The sequence below is a fragment of the Polypterus senegalus genome, chromosome 2 (assembly GCF_016835505.1).
Source record: "Polypterus senegalus isolate Bchr_013 chromosome 2, ASM1683550v1, whole genome shotgun sequence".
Lineage (NCBI taxonomy): Eukaryota > Metazoa > Chordata > Cladistia > Polypteriformes > Polypteridae > Polypterus > Polypterus senegalus.
Window position 1 is genome coordinate 303,921,113 of NC_053155.1, and position 16,697 is coordinate 303,937,809.

The 16,697-nt window shown below is 38.3% G+C and overlaps 1 protein-coding gene across 7 annotated transcripts in view; it reads left to right on the forward strand.

Annotated features, from left to right (window-relative positions):
• robo1 (roundabout, axon guidance receptor, homolog 1 (Drosophila)) overlaps positions 1-16,697 on the forward strand; it is a 1,363,953-nt gene that overhangs the window by 1,293,231 nt on the left and 54,025 nt on the right. For all 7 annotated transcript variants that reach the window (XM_039745862.1, XM_039745859.1, XM_039745860.1 and 4 more), the window contains 3 exons: positions 3,002-3,205; positions 6,893-6,919; positions 14,739-14,781. In XM_039745862.1, coding sequence (XP_039601796.1) covers positions 3,002-3,205; positions 6,893-6,919; positions 14,739-14,781 — 274 coding nt within the window. The remainder of the gene's footprint in view (positions 1-3,001; positions 3,206-6,892; positions 6,920-14,738; positions 14,782-16,697) is intronic.

The window sequence follows — 16,697 nt, forward strand, 5'->3', positions numbered from 1 at the left end:
CTTGGAGCAACAAGGGAGAGTGGATCTGACCTGGGCCGTCACATACCTATAGCTTTTGTTTAATTCTTTTCACTCTGTGGGGGTTGATTTGTTTCAAACCTAGTTTTGTAAAACTTGGGTACCGTTGGTTTGATTTCGTGTCGAATGAGCGGGTGCTCATGGAGTCCCGATTGAGTCACATTACCTGCATTGTGAGGCAGCGTCATTTACAGCACTACGGCCATGTGGCGCATTTCTCCAAGGGTGATTCGGCTCATTGTTGGGCACCCCAGTGGCAGGACCAGCCCAAGGGGTCGCCCACGTAACACCTGGCTGTGACAGATAGAGGGTAATTTCCGGAGGGTAAGACTGAACCGCGTGTCTGCCTGGGGGGTGGCTAACCGGGATTCCGAGCTGTTTCGACATGTAGTGGGTGCGGCAACACACTGTACGAGTGCATGCTCCCCAACTTGACTTGACTTGACTTGACTTCAAATATCTGTGAATCTGTATAAAAAGAAATAAAGAGGAGCTTTGTTGTTGGGTTCACTTTGAAAGAAACTATGTTAAAGAAAGAAAGAAAGAAAGAAAGAAAGATGAGCATAATACGCATGTTTAATGTGAAAGATGCTATTTCAGAAACATCTGTTATCTGTGTATTGCCTTTAATGAGGAATACTATTGCGAAGTGATTTACAACGTAATCTAACGTAAATCTAAAGAAAGAAAGACTCAGTTGTTCACTGGAGAGTTCAAACATGAGCAAAGCTAACGCTTAAACTTCTGTTTGGAAGACACGAATGTCAGTAAAAGGTGTCATGGACGCCTACAGTACATGAAGGAGGCTAATTAGGCAGGGAGTCCTTTTTTCAGGGATCAATTAGCAGCTGTTGCTTCGAGTACATGTAGCAACTGTGACCTCCAAGTCCTTACTTGCACATCTCTGTCTTTGGTTGCTTCAGGCAAACTGGTCACTTGTTTTAAAGGCAGCATCTGTTCACTTTGGCAAGTCATTGAAGAAGTTGTAGGCTGCAGAAATGTTGGCGTTTATTGTAGTTTTAAATTAAAATCAAAGCTACACTTTTCTGCTTTCATTCTATCCGAAATGACATGGTTCTGTAGACTACATTGCAGCTTTGAAGTGAACTGAAGTGATTTTAAATTGATGCAGCCAGTGGCACAGTGGTCACTGCTGATGTCTTACATCTCCGGGGATCCAGATTCGATGTCCAGTTTGTCCACATGTGTTGTTTGAATTCTCTTAGTTGGAAGCATGAGTGTCTTCCCTATGACTTGTAAATGCTCATGTTATATTTATGGGTGACACCCAGAATTAATGCCCCATGACAGACTGTACTCCTGTCCTGAGTTAGTTCCTGAAATTGAAGGGATGAAATGAAACCCAAAGGACATTCTCCCAAGATGCACCGTGGCTTGTCAATGTGCATTTTTGCAAATTCCAGTCTGGCTTTTTCATGTTTTTCTTTCAATAGTGGGCGGGATGGTGACTCTGAGGTTAGGGGTCTGCACTGGCAATCAGAAGGTTGCCAGTTCGAATCCCATAAAGGGCAGAGGTGATTCAACTCTATTGGGCCCTTAAGCAATGCCCTTAACCTGCAATTGCTCCATCCTGGGTATGATGTTACCCTGCATCCAGCCCTGCAAGCAGATCTTCCAACTTGCAAGGAAAACTTGGGGGTTGGTGGCAGGATTGGCACTCCTGCCACTGTAAAAAAAACTCACACTGTTCCAGTATGGTGTTGAGGTGGGTGAAGGTGCGGCAACACGCTGTAATAAGCACATCTCTCCCTCTTTCAACAGTAGAGTCCTCCTGGGCCTTCTTCTATTGAGCTCACTGTCATGTAGAAGGTGACAGATGGTGCGATCAAACACCAATGGACCTTGACCTTGAAGTTCAGCTTGTAATAATAATAATAATAATAATAAATTTTATTTATATTGCACTTTATATTTTAGCAATCTCAAAGTGCTACAGAGTAAAAATAATAAAACAAGAAAATTTATTTATATTTTAACAAAATATCTTTCTAAAAAGATGAGTTTTTGGCTGTGGGGCTCTCAGGTAGTCAGGGAGGGCGTTCCACAGTCTCGGCGCCGCAGATGAAGAAGCCGCCCTATCACCCATACTGCGAAGCTTAGTTCTAGGGACTTGGAGAGTGTTAGTGTGTACAGAGCAAAAGATGCATGAGGAGGTATGAGGGGTAAGTAAGTAAAGGGGGGCATGTCCATAAATGTGCTGATGGGTGAGGAGAACGACCTTGTACTCTATTCTGAGTGGGACAGGGAGCCAGTGAAGGGTTTTCAGGATTGGGGTGATATGGTCATGCTTTCGCACCCTCATCAGGATCCTGGCAGCGCAATTCTGAATATACTGGAGTCTCTGAATACTTGTATCTCTTTGGAAGTTGTTCTGGGCCTTTTGTCTGCCATTCTCACAATGCCTTCTGCCCATTCTGGGATCGATTTTCCTTTTGCTGCCGTGTCCAGGGAGTTTGGCTAAAGTCCCATGGACCATAACCCTCTTAATAATATTTGTAACTATCACAGGAACATCAAGCTACTTGGAGATGGTCTTCTAAACTTTGTCTTTAATATGCTTGTTTGTGATTTTCTTTCTATTCTCCTCTCTTCTTTGCTTTCTCTGGCCCATGTTCAGCAGCAGAGCGATGACTTTTCTCCATTTAAACAGTTTGAATGACTAATTGCACGATTGGTGACATGTCTGATACTAATTAAAGAAAACAGCTAGTCACTCCAATCCAGTTATTTATGGTCCTTTCTAATGGTACCAATAAATGTAGCCAGGCCCTTTTAGAAGATCTTTGTAGAATAAGCCATACTTGATCTCCTGTCATACTTGCTTTTCTTTACTCAGTGATATATCAAAGGTGTGCAGGTATACAGGAGACGACAGCTTTTCAGGAGACTTTAAGGCCTGTCCATGTTCCAATTGCTACAAGATGTTTAAAACTCTTTTTTTTTATCTTTTCTGTTTCATTAGATTCCTTAGGAAGAATCACGGACAATAATGGACAGTCCACAAGTACCTTGACCCAGCAGATCTCGGATGTGGTGAAGCAGCCGGCCTTTATTGCCGGGATTGGAGCCGCTTGCTGGATTATTTTGATGGTCTTCAGCATTTGGTTGTACAGACACAGAAAGAAAAGAAGTGGCCTCAGCAGTAGCTATGCCGGGATTCGAAAAGGTTAACAATTTTTCCTTTAAATGATAGCCGTGTATCACGTTTGATGATGGCATTAAACCCATCACTGGTGCCATATTTTTTTTTTGTGCATCTAAAATAATTTGTCTCTTTTGCTTAGGCATTGAGAGGTGTTATTATAGATACCATCTAAAGTAATACCAGGCTACACACAAGCACTTTTAAAGATCAATTATATCTAAAAAGCAACATAACAATTATGGTGATTACCTACTTAGCGCCTAATTGTGTGCTTTTTTTTAACTTTGCATAATTAGAATCTAAATACCGGATAAAACACCAGTGAAAAGATGCATACAAATATGTCTGTCTCAGGACCTACTGACCGTACTAAAAAGCCAATCATGGGAATATGCTCAGCATATAAATATTCTACACGGTGTAATCGACTAGGATAAACAGAGCGTTTTTAAAGATTCCTACCTCAGTTTATTTTTAAAAGAAGTTTACAATTGTAGCCTTAAAACAGTTTCTTCTAATAAAAATTGTCTATTTCATACTCCAGTCCGATATACAGTCAGTGTATGAACCGCCACAGTTGAAATGGTGATCATTTTATTCTGTTTCATGAATAAAATAAAATAAAATAAAACATTTTGTGTAACCTATTCAGTCAATCTCTCATCATAGCGCTCCTGTTTAACTGTCAGAGCGGGAGAGATGCACTTTAAAAGTATAAAAATAACGAGACACATTCATTAACAAACTTACCAAGAAATAAAGAACAACAGGTACATTTAAAAACACAAATCATTCCACCTGCATACGTGTTTCACTAATAAAAATAAATAAGTAAAATAAAACATTTCATGCAACCTATTCAGTCAGTCTCTCATCATAGCGCTAAGGTTTAATTGTCAGAGCGTGAAAGACGCACTTTAAACATATTAAAATAACACGTAACATTCATTAACAAACTTACCAAGAAATAAAGAACAACAGGTACATTTAAAAACACAAATCATTCCAATCACATGCGTGTTTCACTTATAAACAAAATAACATAAAACATTTCGTGTAGCCTATTCATTCACTCTGAGGGAAAAAGGAAACATTAAAAATGTGACCATAAGCTATACTTCACTAAAATTTAAAACAAAAATAGATAGACAGTAGCAAATACCAAAACGCATACAACATTCAAATATTATTCAAAGTATATTATAACCAAAGCACCAGACGTACGCACCTCTCATCATAGTGCTCCTGTTTAACTGTAAGAGCGCGAGATGCACACAAAGTCAAAACTTGACTTGAACAAAAACAAGAAACCATCCAACCAGAAGCCAGAAAAGAAACCCACAAACATTAAACCGAAAGGATTTGTGCCCACTACACAGCAATAACGTCTGCTCGTTTTCCAGTATAATAACATTACAGTATATAATTTCACATATGAGTTATTTCACTGGTTGCTCTGAATGTAATGCCAGGCCAGGCCAGCCAACAGACCACCGGGAAAGCTCCTGCTGATTGTAAACGTTAGTCCGGTTCTGCCTAGGAATGTTATTGTTGCCGACACACGGAAAAACTTAAGGGAGGGAGAATCTTCTGCTGACTCTTTCCTGATCAGCTATCCGACAAAATGCGTGCCAGGTTTTGACCTTACCAGACGGGACTGGGACATATTGAACCATTACCGAACAGGGGCTGGCAGATGCACTGCAAACTGACATAGATGTTGGTATCGTGGCAACCCACTCTGTTCCTGTGGACATCAGCAAATCATGGCCCGCATCGTTAACGACTGTCCCATCCTAAAGTTCAGTGCATACAGCTCCGGTATCTGCTATTTGACTAGTTGAGACGAGATAATTGCATTCACTAAATATCAACAACATTAAATTAAATATGGATTTGGGATGTTGGAAAAAAATGGGGAGAACATGCTAACATCATATAGACTGCGACCAGAGTAGGATTCAGTACCAGGTCCCCATCACTGTCAGGCTGACCAAAGTGACACCTTCGATAAAACTCTATGCATTTTGATTTTTGTGTTTTGGTTCTAACAGCTATTTTATTTATTTAATTATTTAATTTCAATTAAGAAATAATGAAAAAACATGCACACACAGTATCTACTGATATATAAATCTGTGGACTGTTAGCGACAGTTAGCTGAGCTTTATTAGAGCTGTAATTATGTCTCTTTAATGTCTCGCTTTAGGCTTCACATCTGTTGAAGTGCCTCTCCCACACGCAGCCTGGCTAATGTACTGGCTTTTTAAAATAATAGTCACAATTGAGGTCTTCTGTGAGGGGCTACTGTGTGCAGATTTCATTTTATTGTTGGTCCTTTTTTTCTGTTACCGCATTTTCATTTTCATGCAATGGCAAGATCTTTTTTAGACCCCTTTAGAATGGCCTTGTGGTTCAAAATTAATGCTCAGGCTTGAAGTTGATGCTTGAATAGCTGCAGTATTAAGGACCACTGCTCCAGAGAGAGAATTGAAGCTGTAGATTTTTTTTTTTTTTTTTTTAATTTTGATAAATTGTGAATGTAGCATGAAAAGAAGCAGATGAAAGATAACACAATAGCATTTGGCTGATAGTGATTTCTATGGTACACTTGAAAGGCAGCATGAATTGGAAATCTGCTACCAAGGTTTTCATTTTTTAACTATTGAAATAACCTAAAAAAGATAGCAGAGACAGGTAATTATATTTATTGAACATCATGTTTCATTGAAAGCGCATGGGATGTGCAACTCATTTTCTTCTTTTGAAAAAAGATTGCATGTTATATGTGGAAAAAAAAAAGAACCTTAGTGTTAGCATGAACAATACATGTTATGTCTGCATCACTGGTGCAGAAGCTTTACACGTTTAGTAAGGTAAAAGCCATCTTCTATTATTATTATTATTATTATTATTATTATTATTATTACTATTATGGGAATGTACTATAGTTTATCAGATCAAGGAGGTCCTCCTCTAGGAGCTGGACTTTGAACCCATCCTTACTCATTATGGATTAAGTCATCCAGGCTTGATTATTGTAATGCACTCCTCATCGGGATCCCCAGCAAGAGCCTTCAAAAACTCCAACAAATCCAAAATAGTGCTGCAAGGATCCTGATGAGGGTGCAGAAATATGAACACATTTCACCAATCCTTCGGTCACTTCATTGGCTCCCTATTCACCTCCATATTGAGTACAAACTTTGTTTGCTCACTTACCAGTTTAATTATGGAAATGCTCCACAATATCTTAAGGAACTCCTTATATTACAATCCACTACAAGAAACCTCCGTTTTGCAAATGCCTACCGCCTTCGCCACCCTCTGACCAAACTTCGTACAATGGGTGACCGAGCCTTTGCAGTTGATGCCCCACAGTCCTGGAATGCACTACCAGAGAACTTGAGAACACAGCAGATTGTGGGTTGTTTTAAAAAAAAACACTTTTCTATTTAGGAAAGCATATTAACAGGAATGCCACTAATTATTGTTGTTTTATCTCAGTTTTTATCTTGTTTTGTATTTGGTTTTTTTTTTTTATGTAGCACTTTGAGATTTACTACAAATGTAAAGGGCCTTATAAATAAAACAAATTTTGATGATGATGATGATTATTATTATTATTATTATTATTATTATTATTATTATTATCTCAAATTCTCGCTCCCCTCTGCTTACTGACTATTTTCTTGTTTTGTCTTTCAGTCCCATCATTTACTTTCACGCCTACAGGTATGTACATTTTTTATCGTTTGCTTGAGTTGTCCTGTCTTTGCATGATTTTAAATTTATGATTGCTTCTTCCTACAAAAGGTGCTGAGCAACATGGATATACCTGCTTTAAATGTATTAACATTACAAACATTTGGATCAGGACAGGCCAATCAGCCCAATAATACTTTTCAATTCTCAATCACCTAACCCATGCAAAATATTATCAAAAGTGAGATTTGGAGATAATTAAAGTTCTGCCATCCAATGTACGTCAGTGCTGGGTCTTGCACTTTGAGCTACATTTTTTTGTATGAAAATGTGCTATATAAATAAAAAATGTTGTTGTAACTTTGCTCACTTACAGTATTTATGTGAAGAAAACAAAATTACATTTGTGAATAGAATAGAATAGAACAAGATAGATAGCCCGCTTCGCCATGAACATTGTTGGTGGTGGGATGTGTTTGGGGTGCTGAAGCCTATCCTTGCTAGCGTGTAACACAAGACAGGAACAAACCCTGGACAGGGTGCCAGTCCATCACAGGGCAAACACAAACACACACCCAGCACACACTAGGGACAATTTTTAGGATCGCTAATGCACCTAACCTGCATGTCTTTGGACTGTGGGAGGAAACCGGAGCACCCGGAGGAAACCCACGCAGACATGGGGAGAACATGCACACTCCATGTAGGGAGGACCCGGGAAGAGAACCTAGGTCTCTTTACTGCAAGGCGGAAGCAGTGCTACTTCTGCTGCCCCCATCTTAAGCATGTTAATTTGCATAAGACAACCAGAAACACATTAGTTTGCACCAATCAGCATGCAGAGAAATAGTATAGTCTTAAACACTGCTATTATCTTAGTATAATCTAAGGGTCCCAGAATAGTTAAGCAGTCAGTGGCACACATATGTATATCTCTATATATATATAAAATCCCACATCTGTCTGTTTGTCTGTCCGCTTTTCACGATAGAACTACTTAATGGATTTACATTTAGGGTTTTTTTTCTTTAATTTGCTTGAACATTCCAGTTGATTTTGTAAGTTCACTCATCACACTAAGTATCACAGTTCGCTTGCAGGAGCAATTTATTCACGCTAATCCAAGACAGAGGCTGCAGGCCAAGGGGAGGGATAAGCGTGACATCAGCAGTGGGGAGCCGGGCAGGGCCCTCCTGACACACATGCCAGCCTCCTCCGTTCAAATCGCTCTATATATATATATATATATATATATATATATATATATATATATATATATATATATAAAGGATCAGTTCTAATTCTCTCATCATTCTCTTGGTAACGTGCTGCGTACAAATGGTACAGAATGGCTTAGTTAAACAGACAGACAATGTCAGACAAATGTTCACACAGAAATAATAAAGCACACAAAGATATATTTTGTTTTCTGGTATACAACATACATGCATGCATACATTCTTTTCTGACCCCCAAGATCAAGCAGGAGTATTAAAACTGACCCACATAAACTATGTGAAATACACTCAAGATGAAATGGTAAGGTAAACAGATAAATAATTCAAATAAAAGAAATAAGATGTTACGTTGTAATACATAATGGTGGCTGATTAAAAAACACCTCCAAATGTGCTACTTAGAGCATCACGGTAGAACTGGCCTTACACTAAAGATGCTTCACACTTTTCCCGGGTGTCATGCAGAGCCTATGAGACGCAGTAATACTCACTGCTGATTACGCCATTAGATGCTACAGTAACTGTGCCTTCCGAGGCTTCACTGCAGATTTTTTTCACTCTTCTTTTATAAAATGTAGTCAATGCCTGTGTTGTTATAAAATTCTTAGTCCATTCACCTGTAAAAGTGAGAGCTTTTTAATATTTTATTGAAATTCAATGTGTGAATGTTTGCTGTTAGATCTTCATTATGTCGACTGGTAATCTATGTCTAAAATTGTCTGGCAGCTGTTTTTTAAACAAAGGTTAAGGACAGACGTTGAGCTGATAATTGTTGTAAATCTTGTAAAGTTATGAACTTTGTGTTTTGTTCTTTCATCTTCAATTTATTTGAATTTTTTTTTTGTTTTATTCATGTGAACAGCTGTTCTTTGTTAATGCCACCCAGCTATTTATAAAGTCTTTTGAATTTTAAAATATACACACTATTTAGGAAAGTGTGAAACTTTGCAAAGTGTTACGGATAATCATTAAAGCTGTATAAGAAAAAAACTTCTTCATTAAAGCATTTACAATACAAAGTTGGTCCTCATAAAAGTTTTCCAGAGACACTCTCCTAATGGAGCAGCCTATTTTAACAGCTCCACTATGAAACACCAAGGTGATTTGTTTTCTGAGTGCATCTCAATGACATGCTGTTAAGTTAATGGACATCCTAGATTGACCTGATGTGAGTGAGTGTAACCCACAATGGACTGACTTTGCCTCGGAGTTAGACGTTTTCAACCTTTAGGTGACAGTGCGATGTAAAAAGTCAGTCAGTCATCATCCAACCTGCTATATCCTAACACAGGGGTCTGCTGGAGCCAATCCCAGGCAGCACTGGGCACAAAGCAGGAACAAATCCCGGGCAGAGCACACACACCCACACACCAAGCACACACAAGGGACAATTTTTAGGATCGCTAATGCACCTAACCTGCGTGTCTTTGGACTGTAGGAGGAAACCGGAGCACCCGGTCTCCTTACTGCGAGGCAGCAGCGCTACCACTGCGCCACCGTGCCGCCCAATGTAAAAAGTGTTTACAGGAATTGGATTATGTATTTTTTGCTGATACAACAAAGTGTAAATAAAAATTTTTGCAAAATTAACCCACAAAAAGAAATAGTGTAGCGCACATGAGTCACTGCGTCTTTTCAGGCGAGGGTCAGGAGTCGACTGCCTCAAGATGGCGGTGGAGCAAGTTTTCAGGCTGGAGATCAGGAAAAGGCAAGTTCAGGAGGTTGAGAAATGGAAGTGACATCATTGGTGCGTTGACTGTCAATCACTGCTTCTGCACAGGGAGGAAGGGAAAAAGGAATTAGGTAACAGCGCCAACCCCTGGCTCAAAGTGTAAGTACCTTTAGATGAACCCTGAAGTTTTCTCCCTTGTGCAAGTGTGTGACAAGAGTTAATTATAACGAACCGTGGACCCCCCGTGGTTTATTTTCCCTAATGATGCTACTGACAGTCTTTATGTTTTCCTCTCCTCCATTATCAACTGGCCATAGTTCAACAATTAATTAATGGAGAGATATTTTTTAGGATCCATTTATGTTGAACAGTTTTCAAATGACTTTGTTTTACTGTCTATTTAACCAAAATTGTTAAATAAATGATTCAGTAATTTATAATTTTTATATTTGTATCTACCTGTGAAGTTGTCACAATGCTTTCCACTCAGTGAACAACTCTATACAAAATTAAACTGAATTGAATTAAATTGAATCCATTGGAAGGTTACTTGTTCTAGGATTTGTTCTTTAGTTTATGAGTTTTCCTAAAAGTCCTAAATGTCAACGTCTGCCATTCTGGTAAACATACTTTTAAACCTGTCGTATATTTTTTCCCCTATTGATCTTCTTCTGTAACTTAAAGGAATACTCTGTCTAAAAATTATATTTTTTTATATGTTACTTACCCAATGTAGATTGTAGACATGGCTGTGAGAAAATTTTCTCATGTAAAAGGAGAAAATAAAATTTATGATGTAATAGAACCCAAAGGTAACCCGTGCATGCTCTACAATGACAGACAATATTAAAATCATTCATGGGAAAAAGAAAACAATTCTCACATTACTCGTGTTGCATAATCCACATGTCAGTTATTAAGTTTTATGCTCAAAATGTACAAAATGCATGCAATTGCAATTGAAGACAGGACCCTTGACCAATGAATGATAGAGAGAGGCAGGTCTTCAACTCAAAATGTACTCTGCTTTTTCCAAATGTAACTGTTAATAATATTTTCTCAAAAATGCCACACCACATGCACTTCCGAAGAAGCTTAGCTGAGCATAGTTGGGCCCAGCCCAGATGGGAGACCATCTAGTAAAAGCTTGGGTTGCTGCTGGAAGAGGTGTTGGTGAAACCATAAGGGCACACCCTGTGGTCTGAATGTGGATCTCTATGTCTAAAGTGCAGTAGCAGAGGACACTGTGCTGTATAAAGGTACCATCCTTCAGATGAGACATAAAACTGAGGACCTAACTCTCTGTGGTTCATAAAAGATCCCTGGGCATCCTTCATAAACAGTAGGGTGTATCCTGGTATCCTGGCTAAATTGCCCAGCATGGCCTATTCATTCTGGTGTGCTAATCATCCCCTCCCTTTAATTGGCTATATCTCTCACCATTTCACTACTTACCAGCTACTGTGTGGTGCGCATACTGGCGCAAAAATGGTTGCCGTTGCATCATCCAGGTAGATGCTACACATTAGTAGTTGTTGAAGTGGCTTTGAGTAGTAAGAACAGCACTATATAAATGTAAAGAATTATTATTATTATTATTATTAACAGGAAGCATGAATTCACGAGGCTTGGCCTTCACAGATTTTATAGCAGGCCTTCACCTCTCTTGAACCAAGACATGCTTGCTGCACATTGCCGCTGCTACCTAATAAGCACAACACTAAAGCACGTGAATTCTTTACTCTTTCCTGTTTGCATAAACTGCACAGCACTCTGTGTTAAACTCTTAAAGGGGCAGGCTCAACTATTTACACATGTGTCGTACATAAAAACATTACCTTTAAGACATAAATGAACCGACGCATTTCCAGTTTCTTTTTGCTTGTGTGTTTTGTGTTTTAAATGCATTTGCAAGTTTACAGCTAACGTTTAGCATACCAGTTAAACAATTCTAATGAAATTCATACTGGAAGAAGAATGTTATCCAGTATAGTGGTTGACCTGAAATACCCGACCACTACTAACTACTAGGATCATCATTGTACACTTGGTGGACTGTCCCATCCAACATTGACCACTATACCTCTGTGATGTCACACTGACTTCAAAAAGCATCATGGGGCACTGGGAAGAAAAGTTCATCTAATCCAACTGCCCAGTGAATCTTCCAGAAAATATTCAGTGAACAAGCTGCCTGGTGAGCCAAGTAAACTTGTCGTGAAAAACGTTTTGCCGATTAACACTAGCTCTATCGTGAGATAGAGTCCTTCCATACATTACACACCTCTTCATACGAATTACATGCTCTCACCTCAGCCGGCTCCTCTCAATCTAGAGAATCCGCCGAACTCCTCACCTTTTCAGAAACTGGAAAAACATTTGAATAAAATGGAAACAAAGAAAAAGATCTGTTCCGCCTTCATCGGCTTACGCAAACCTTAATGAATAATTCATTTGGATGTTTAGTGTGTTGGTGTAACAATTCAGTGTACTGGACCTGGATCTGCAGTATTGAGTCATTCAGACCAATCCATGTGCTGCCAATGAAAGTGCGCACTGGAAGTTTGCCTCTTCTGTTGCTCTTAATTGCATGCTTTGGCTGTGCCGTCATGGGCTGCATCGGATTATGCTAATGTAGTCAACTTACTGAACAGCACATTGTCTGGTGCTTAGAACAAGGAAACCGAAAACAGAACCTTTCCGACATGTGCTTTTATGTTGGTCGATTACGTTTCCTCTGTTTGAATGCGACCTCCGTTTCTAATTTACTGCCATAGATGTACAGCTCAGCCTTTGTTTTACAGCTGGAACGCGATTAACTTTCAGTTGACAGGATTCCCAAACTAGATTTAATTTATTCTAATAGATTACATCAGTGCTGCAGTTTTAGGTCTTTTAACGTTAAGCAGCCATTTGTTCTCTTCAGATGTTTATGATTTTCTCAGACGGATCATTGTTGATTTAAAAATAAATATTTAAAAACACTGTGAGTTGGGGTACATGGCTGGAAAAAGGGTGGCCAGGGGGCGAAAGCAGCACCAGGATGTCATTCCAATAAGCCTAACCCTGTCCTATGTCATTGCAGCGGTGCCTTTGGCCTCGGGCAACCTCTTGTAGCCCCTCAGAACAGTTAGGCAAGGAAATATCGAGATTTGACGTTGTCGTGGAATCTATGCACAGATAAAAACAGATCCATTGTTTATACAGACAGCGTTGAATTATTTATAAGGGGGATTATACCGTCGGCAGACTTTTCGGTCGCTTAACTTGACATCAAATGGCATATTTAATTAATTAGGAAAGAAGAATCATTTGTGGAATATGATCTGCAGCAATGCAGACGATAAAGGGGGAACTGTAGGTAGCTTCGTGTTTTTCTTAAAAAAATGTAAATCACTGCAGAATGTCACATTCTAATCCAAAATCTACAATTAAAGAAGGTAGTTATCTCTCCTTCACAGGCCACCAGCTTAGAGCTCCTTGAAAGAGTGCAATTTAGCTACCGTTTTCACTTCTTTTTTTTTTTACTTTAAAAAAAAAAATAATACTGTCCTTCAGAATCCGTCAGAATTTACCGAACAGATAAGCCGCTTACGCTTGTCCCAGTCGTCGCATTTAAAGGTATTATGTAGAAGCGAAAGAATGACTGTGTGTTACCTTGAGGTGTTTTTCCTTTCTTTTTTTTCTTTTAAAATTAATGCAAGTTTTAACAATATGTGGCTCGTTTTTTTTTTTTTTAATGAAAGTCCTTCTGGAACAATGTCGACATTCACATCCACATGGGGTGTCTGTGTTTTTGTGTGCTGTAGCCCAGGTGGCTTTGGCAGCCTACTAAGGCTGGAATTCCCGTGAATGGATGACAAGGGATGCTTGTAAGTTAGGGGAGTGAAAACCAAGATGGGGTGTCAAGTCAGTCCCGCTCTTTCATTTTTCTTGTACAGAAATGTCTTAAAATAACTGCGGGTGGTGAGAGGTCAGGATGCATATGGACAGCAGAGAGTTCAAACCAAGAGCTAACTTTTAATGGGATGTAAACCTGCAGCCATACAGGGACAATTTACAGTTTCCAGTCAGACTTATATTATTATATAGTGGGCACATGCCTTTTCTAAAGGCAACTTAAAACAAGAGGATACCATTATATAAAAAGATTTTATGTACTGTATTTTGATCTTTATATATTTGATTCACAAGCATTTCAAGTGTATTAGTTAGAGTCACACTGTGAGGCCGAGACTGGCAAGCTTGTAATTTAAGGTCCTTTGACTGAACAGCAACACCATACAGGGAATGAGGAGAACGTGGACAGTTCACACAGATTTGAACTAGGAATCATGAGGGTAACCTCTGCATCAACATGCCTAAACAGAAAGTCACAAACTGTTCTCAAGGCTCCTTCATCCATATCATGGTGGGCTTTGGAGCTGTAGCTCACCCCGATGGCATTTTGTACAAAGCAAGAATTGAACCAGTAAAGAGTGCTACTCCACTGCTGGAGCCGATCATTCAGGCTCTCACCGTTTAGAGCTGCTAAATAACCTGACAGGCACAAGTTTGTTGATGTTGGCCCAAAAGTGAGGTACTGCTAGAAAAACTAGTGGGGTCAAAATTCAAATGGAGACAACGGGCAGGCACAGCATTGAAACACTGAGTTCCCACATAGCACTCAAAATAAATGTACCGAAACATTTTTGTTAAGTGACATGCATGTACTTGGGGCTTGGTCAAAGGAATCTACAATAATGGTTGCTAACATTTAATGATCAATATGATCTAAAAAAAAACAAAACAAAAAGCTGAAGTTAAAAAAGTGGCCATTATTAGACCCTGCTTTATCACTTCTCCTAGTTATTAATCAATTTGTTGGTTCTCACTTTTATATGCAAAACTGCTTTTGATTTTGATTCCTTTTTTATTTTGTTTGTTTGTAATGTTACAGTTACCTATCAGAGAGGTGGGGAGGCTGTAAGCAGCGGCGGAAGGTAAGTCTTTGAAGCTAGAATATTTTAGAACATAAATAATTTTTACTTTTGTTAAGTCATTTAACACTTTACACTTTCATTCAGTAAATTTGGTTTGCTATATTTCAGATTTAAAATAAACCTTTTTCTTTTGGTATTGTTATTAAGTAAATTTGAGCATGTGTGTGTAGATGTAGATATAGTTGTAGTGAACTGCAAGGGGCTCTTCTCACCAAACTACAAAGAAAAAAGCACAGAAAATGAGCATAAAAAGTATAAGTACTGTAATATATATATATATATATATATATATATATATATATATATATATATATATATATATATATATATATATAGAGAGAGAGAGAGAGATACTGTACTGTGGTCAGGTGAAATATAAATGACAAAGTCCCAAGAAATGTTGCAGTGCCAACCAGGTCATCCTGTTTACTTCCGAAATGTAAATTATATTAAAACATGCAAGTGTAAATAAAACAAGCACATTATAGTTCAAATTCCAAACAAAAACAAAATTAATAAACTTCTTGGATCTTTTATTAAAGGGTCTGTGCACTGGAGCTTGATACTTTTTCCTTACCCGGGTCCAGATGAGGCGCCAGCTTATTGGACCGCCTGGCTTTTATAGTTGTCAGACCAGAAGGGGCGGATTCAGGTGTCCTCATTGGGCGTTTTCTCAGTGCTGAGGAGGGAATAAAGTGATGACATCATTAGCCACAGCACCCCCTCTTGCCCCCATGCCGAGCCTGGAAGGTGGTTGTTGGGATATGTATGCATGACTTTTATATATATATATATATACATATATATATATATATATATATATATAATGTGTGTTTGTGTGTATATATATATATATATATATATATATATATATGTATTTATGTGTGTGTGTGATCAGTGCCTATAAAAAGTTTTACTACCTTTTATTACTATACAACAGTGAGTCACAGTGGATGTACAGTAATTTGCCTTTTCTGATATATACATATATATATATATAATCCTACATATATATATATATATATATATATATATATAATCCTGTCCAGGGATTGTTCCTGTATTGGCTCTGATGCTTACTGGGATAGACCACTCCTCATTTGAACCTGCTCTGGATAAGCACGTTTAGAAGATGAATGGATGTACAGTATATATAATATGTACAGTTAGGTCTATAAGTATTTGGCCAGTGATGCAATTTTCATACTTTTGGCTCTTTGCTACACCACAAAGGATTTGAAATGAAGCAATTATGATGTGATTGATTTGTAACCTTTCAGCTATAATTCAAGGGATTTAACAAAAACATTGTATGAGACATTTAGAAAAGATGGACATTTTTATACATGGTTCCCCCATTTTTGGGGGCTCAGAAGTATTTGAACAAACTAACATCATCATGAATATAATGATCATTTTCAATATTTGGATGAAGATCCTTTCCGGTCAATGACTGCCTGAAATCTGCGTATATCTCAGTATATATCTTTATATACTGTGTGTATATGTAAAAAAAAAACATGTATAAATGCATTATATTTATATATGCAATGCATCGTTCCATTAGTATATAATATAAATTTGATGTATATATAAAATTCAGCTTGGTTTATAGAGTCATATCAGCACTTATGAATAGCAACATTGTCTTCCCTCATTTTCAACACCAGAGGGAGCACTTTGACTTTAGAATAAAGCCGTGTATTCCGAGCACATCTATAAAAGAACTTGACATTAGCTGAAGCCTAATCTGTCTAAAGTGATTTCATTATGGCATTTATAAAGATAAAGATATATAGCAGGATGCTGGATGTGGTAACTGTAAAGACATGCTCATCAGCAAAATTTGTGTTAAAAATGCTGAGGAGAGCAATATGGTTACAACCAGTCATTATGTAGCCTTAAGTGGCAGGACT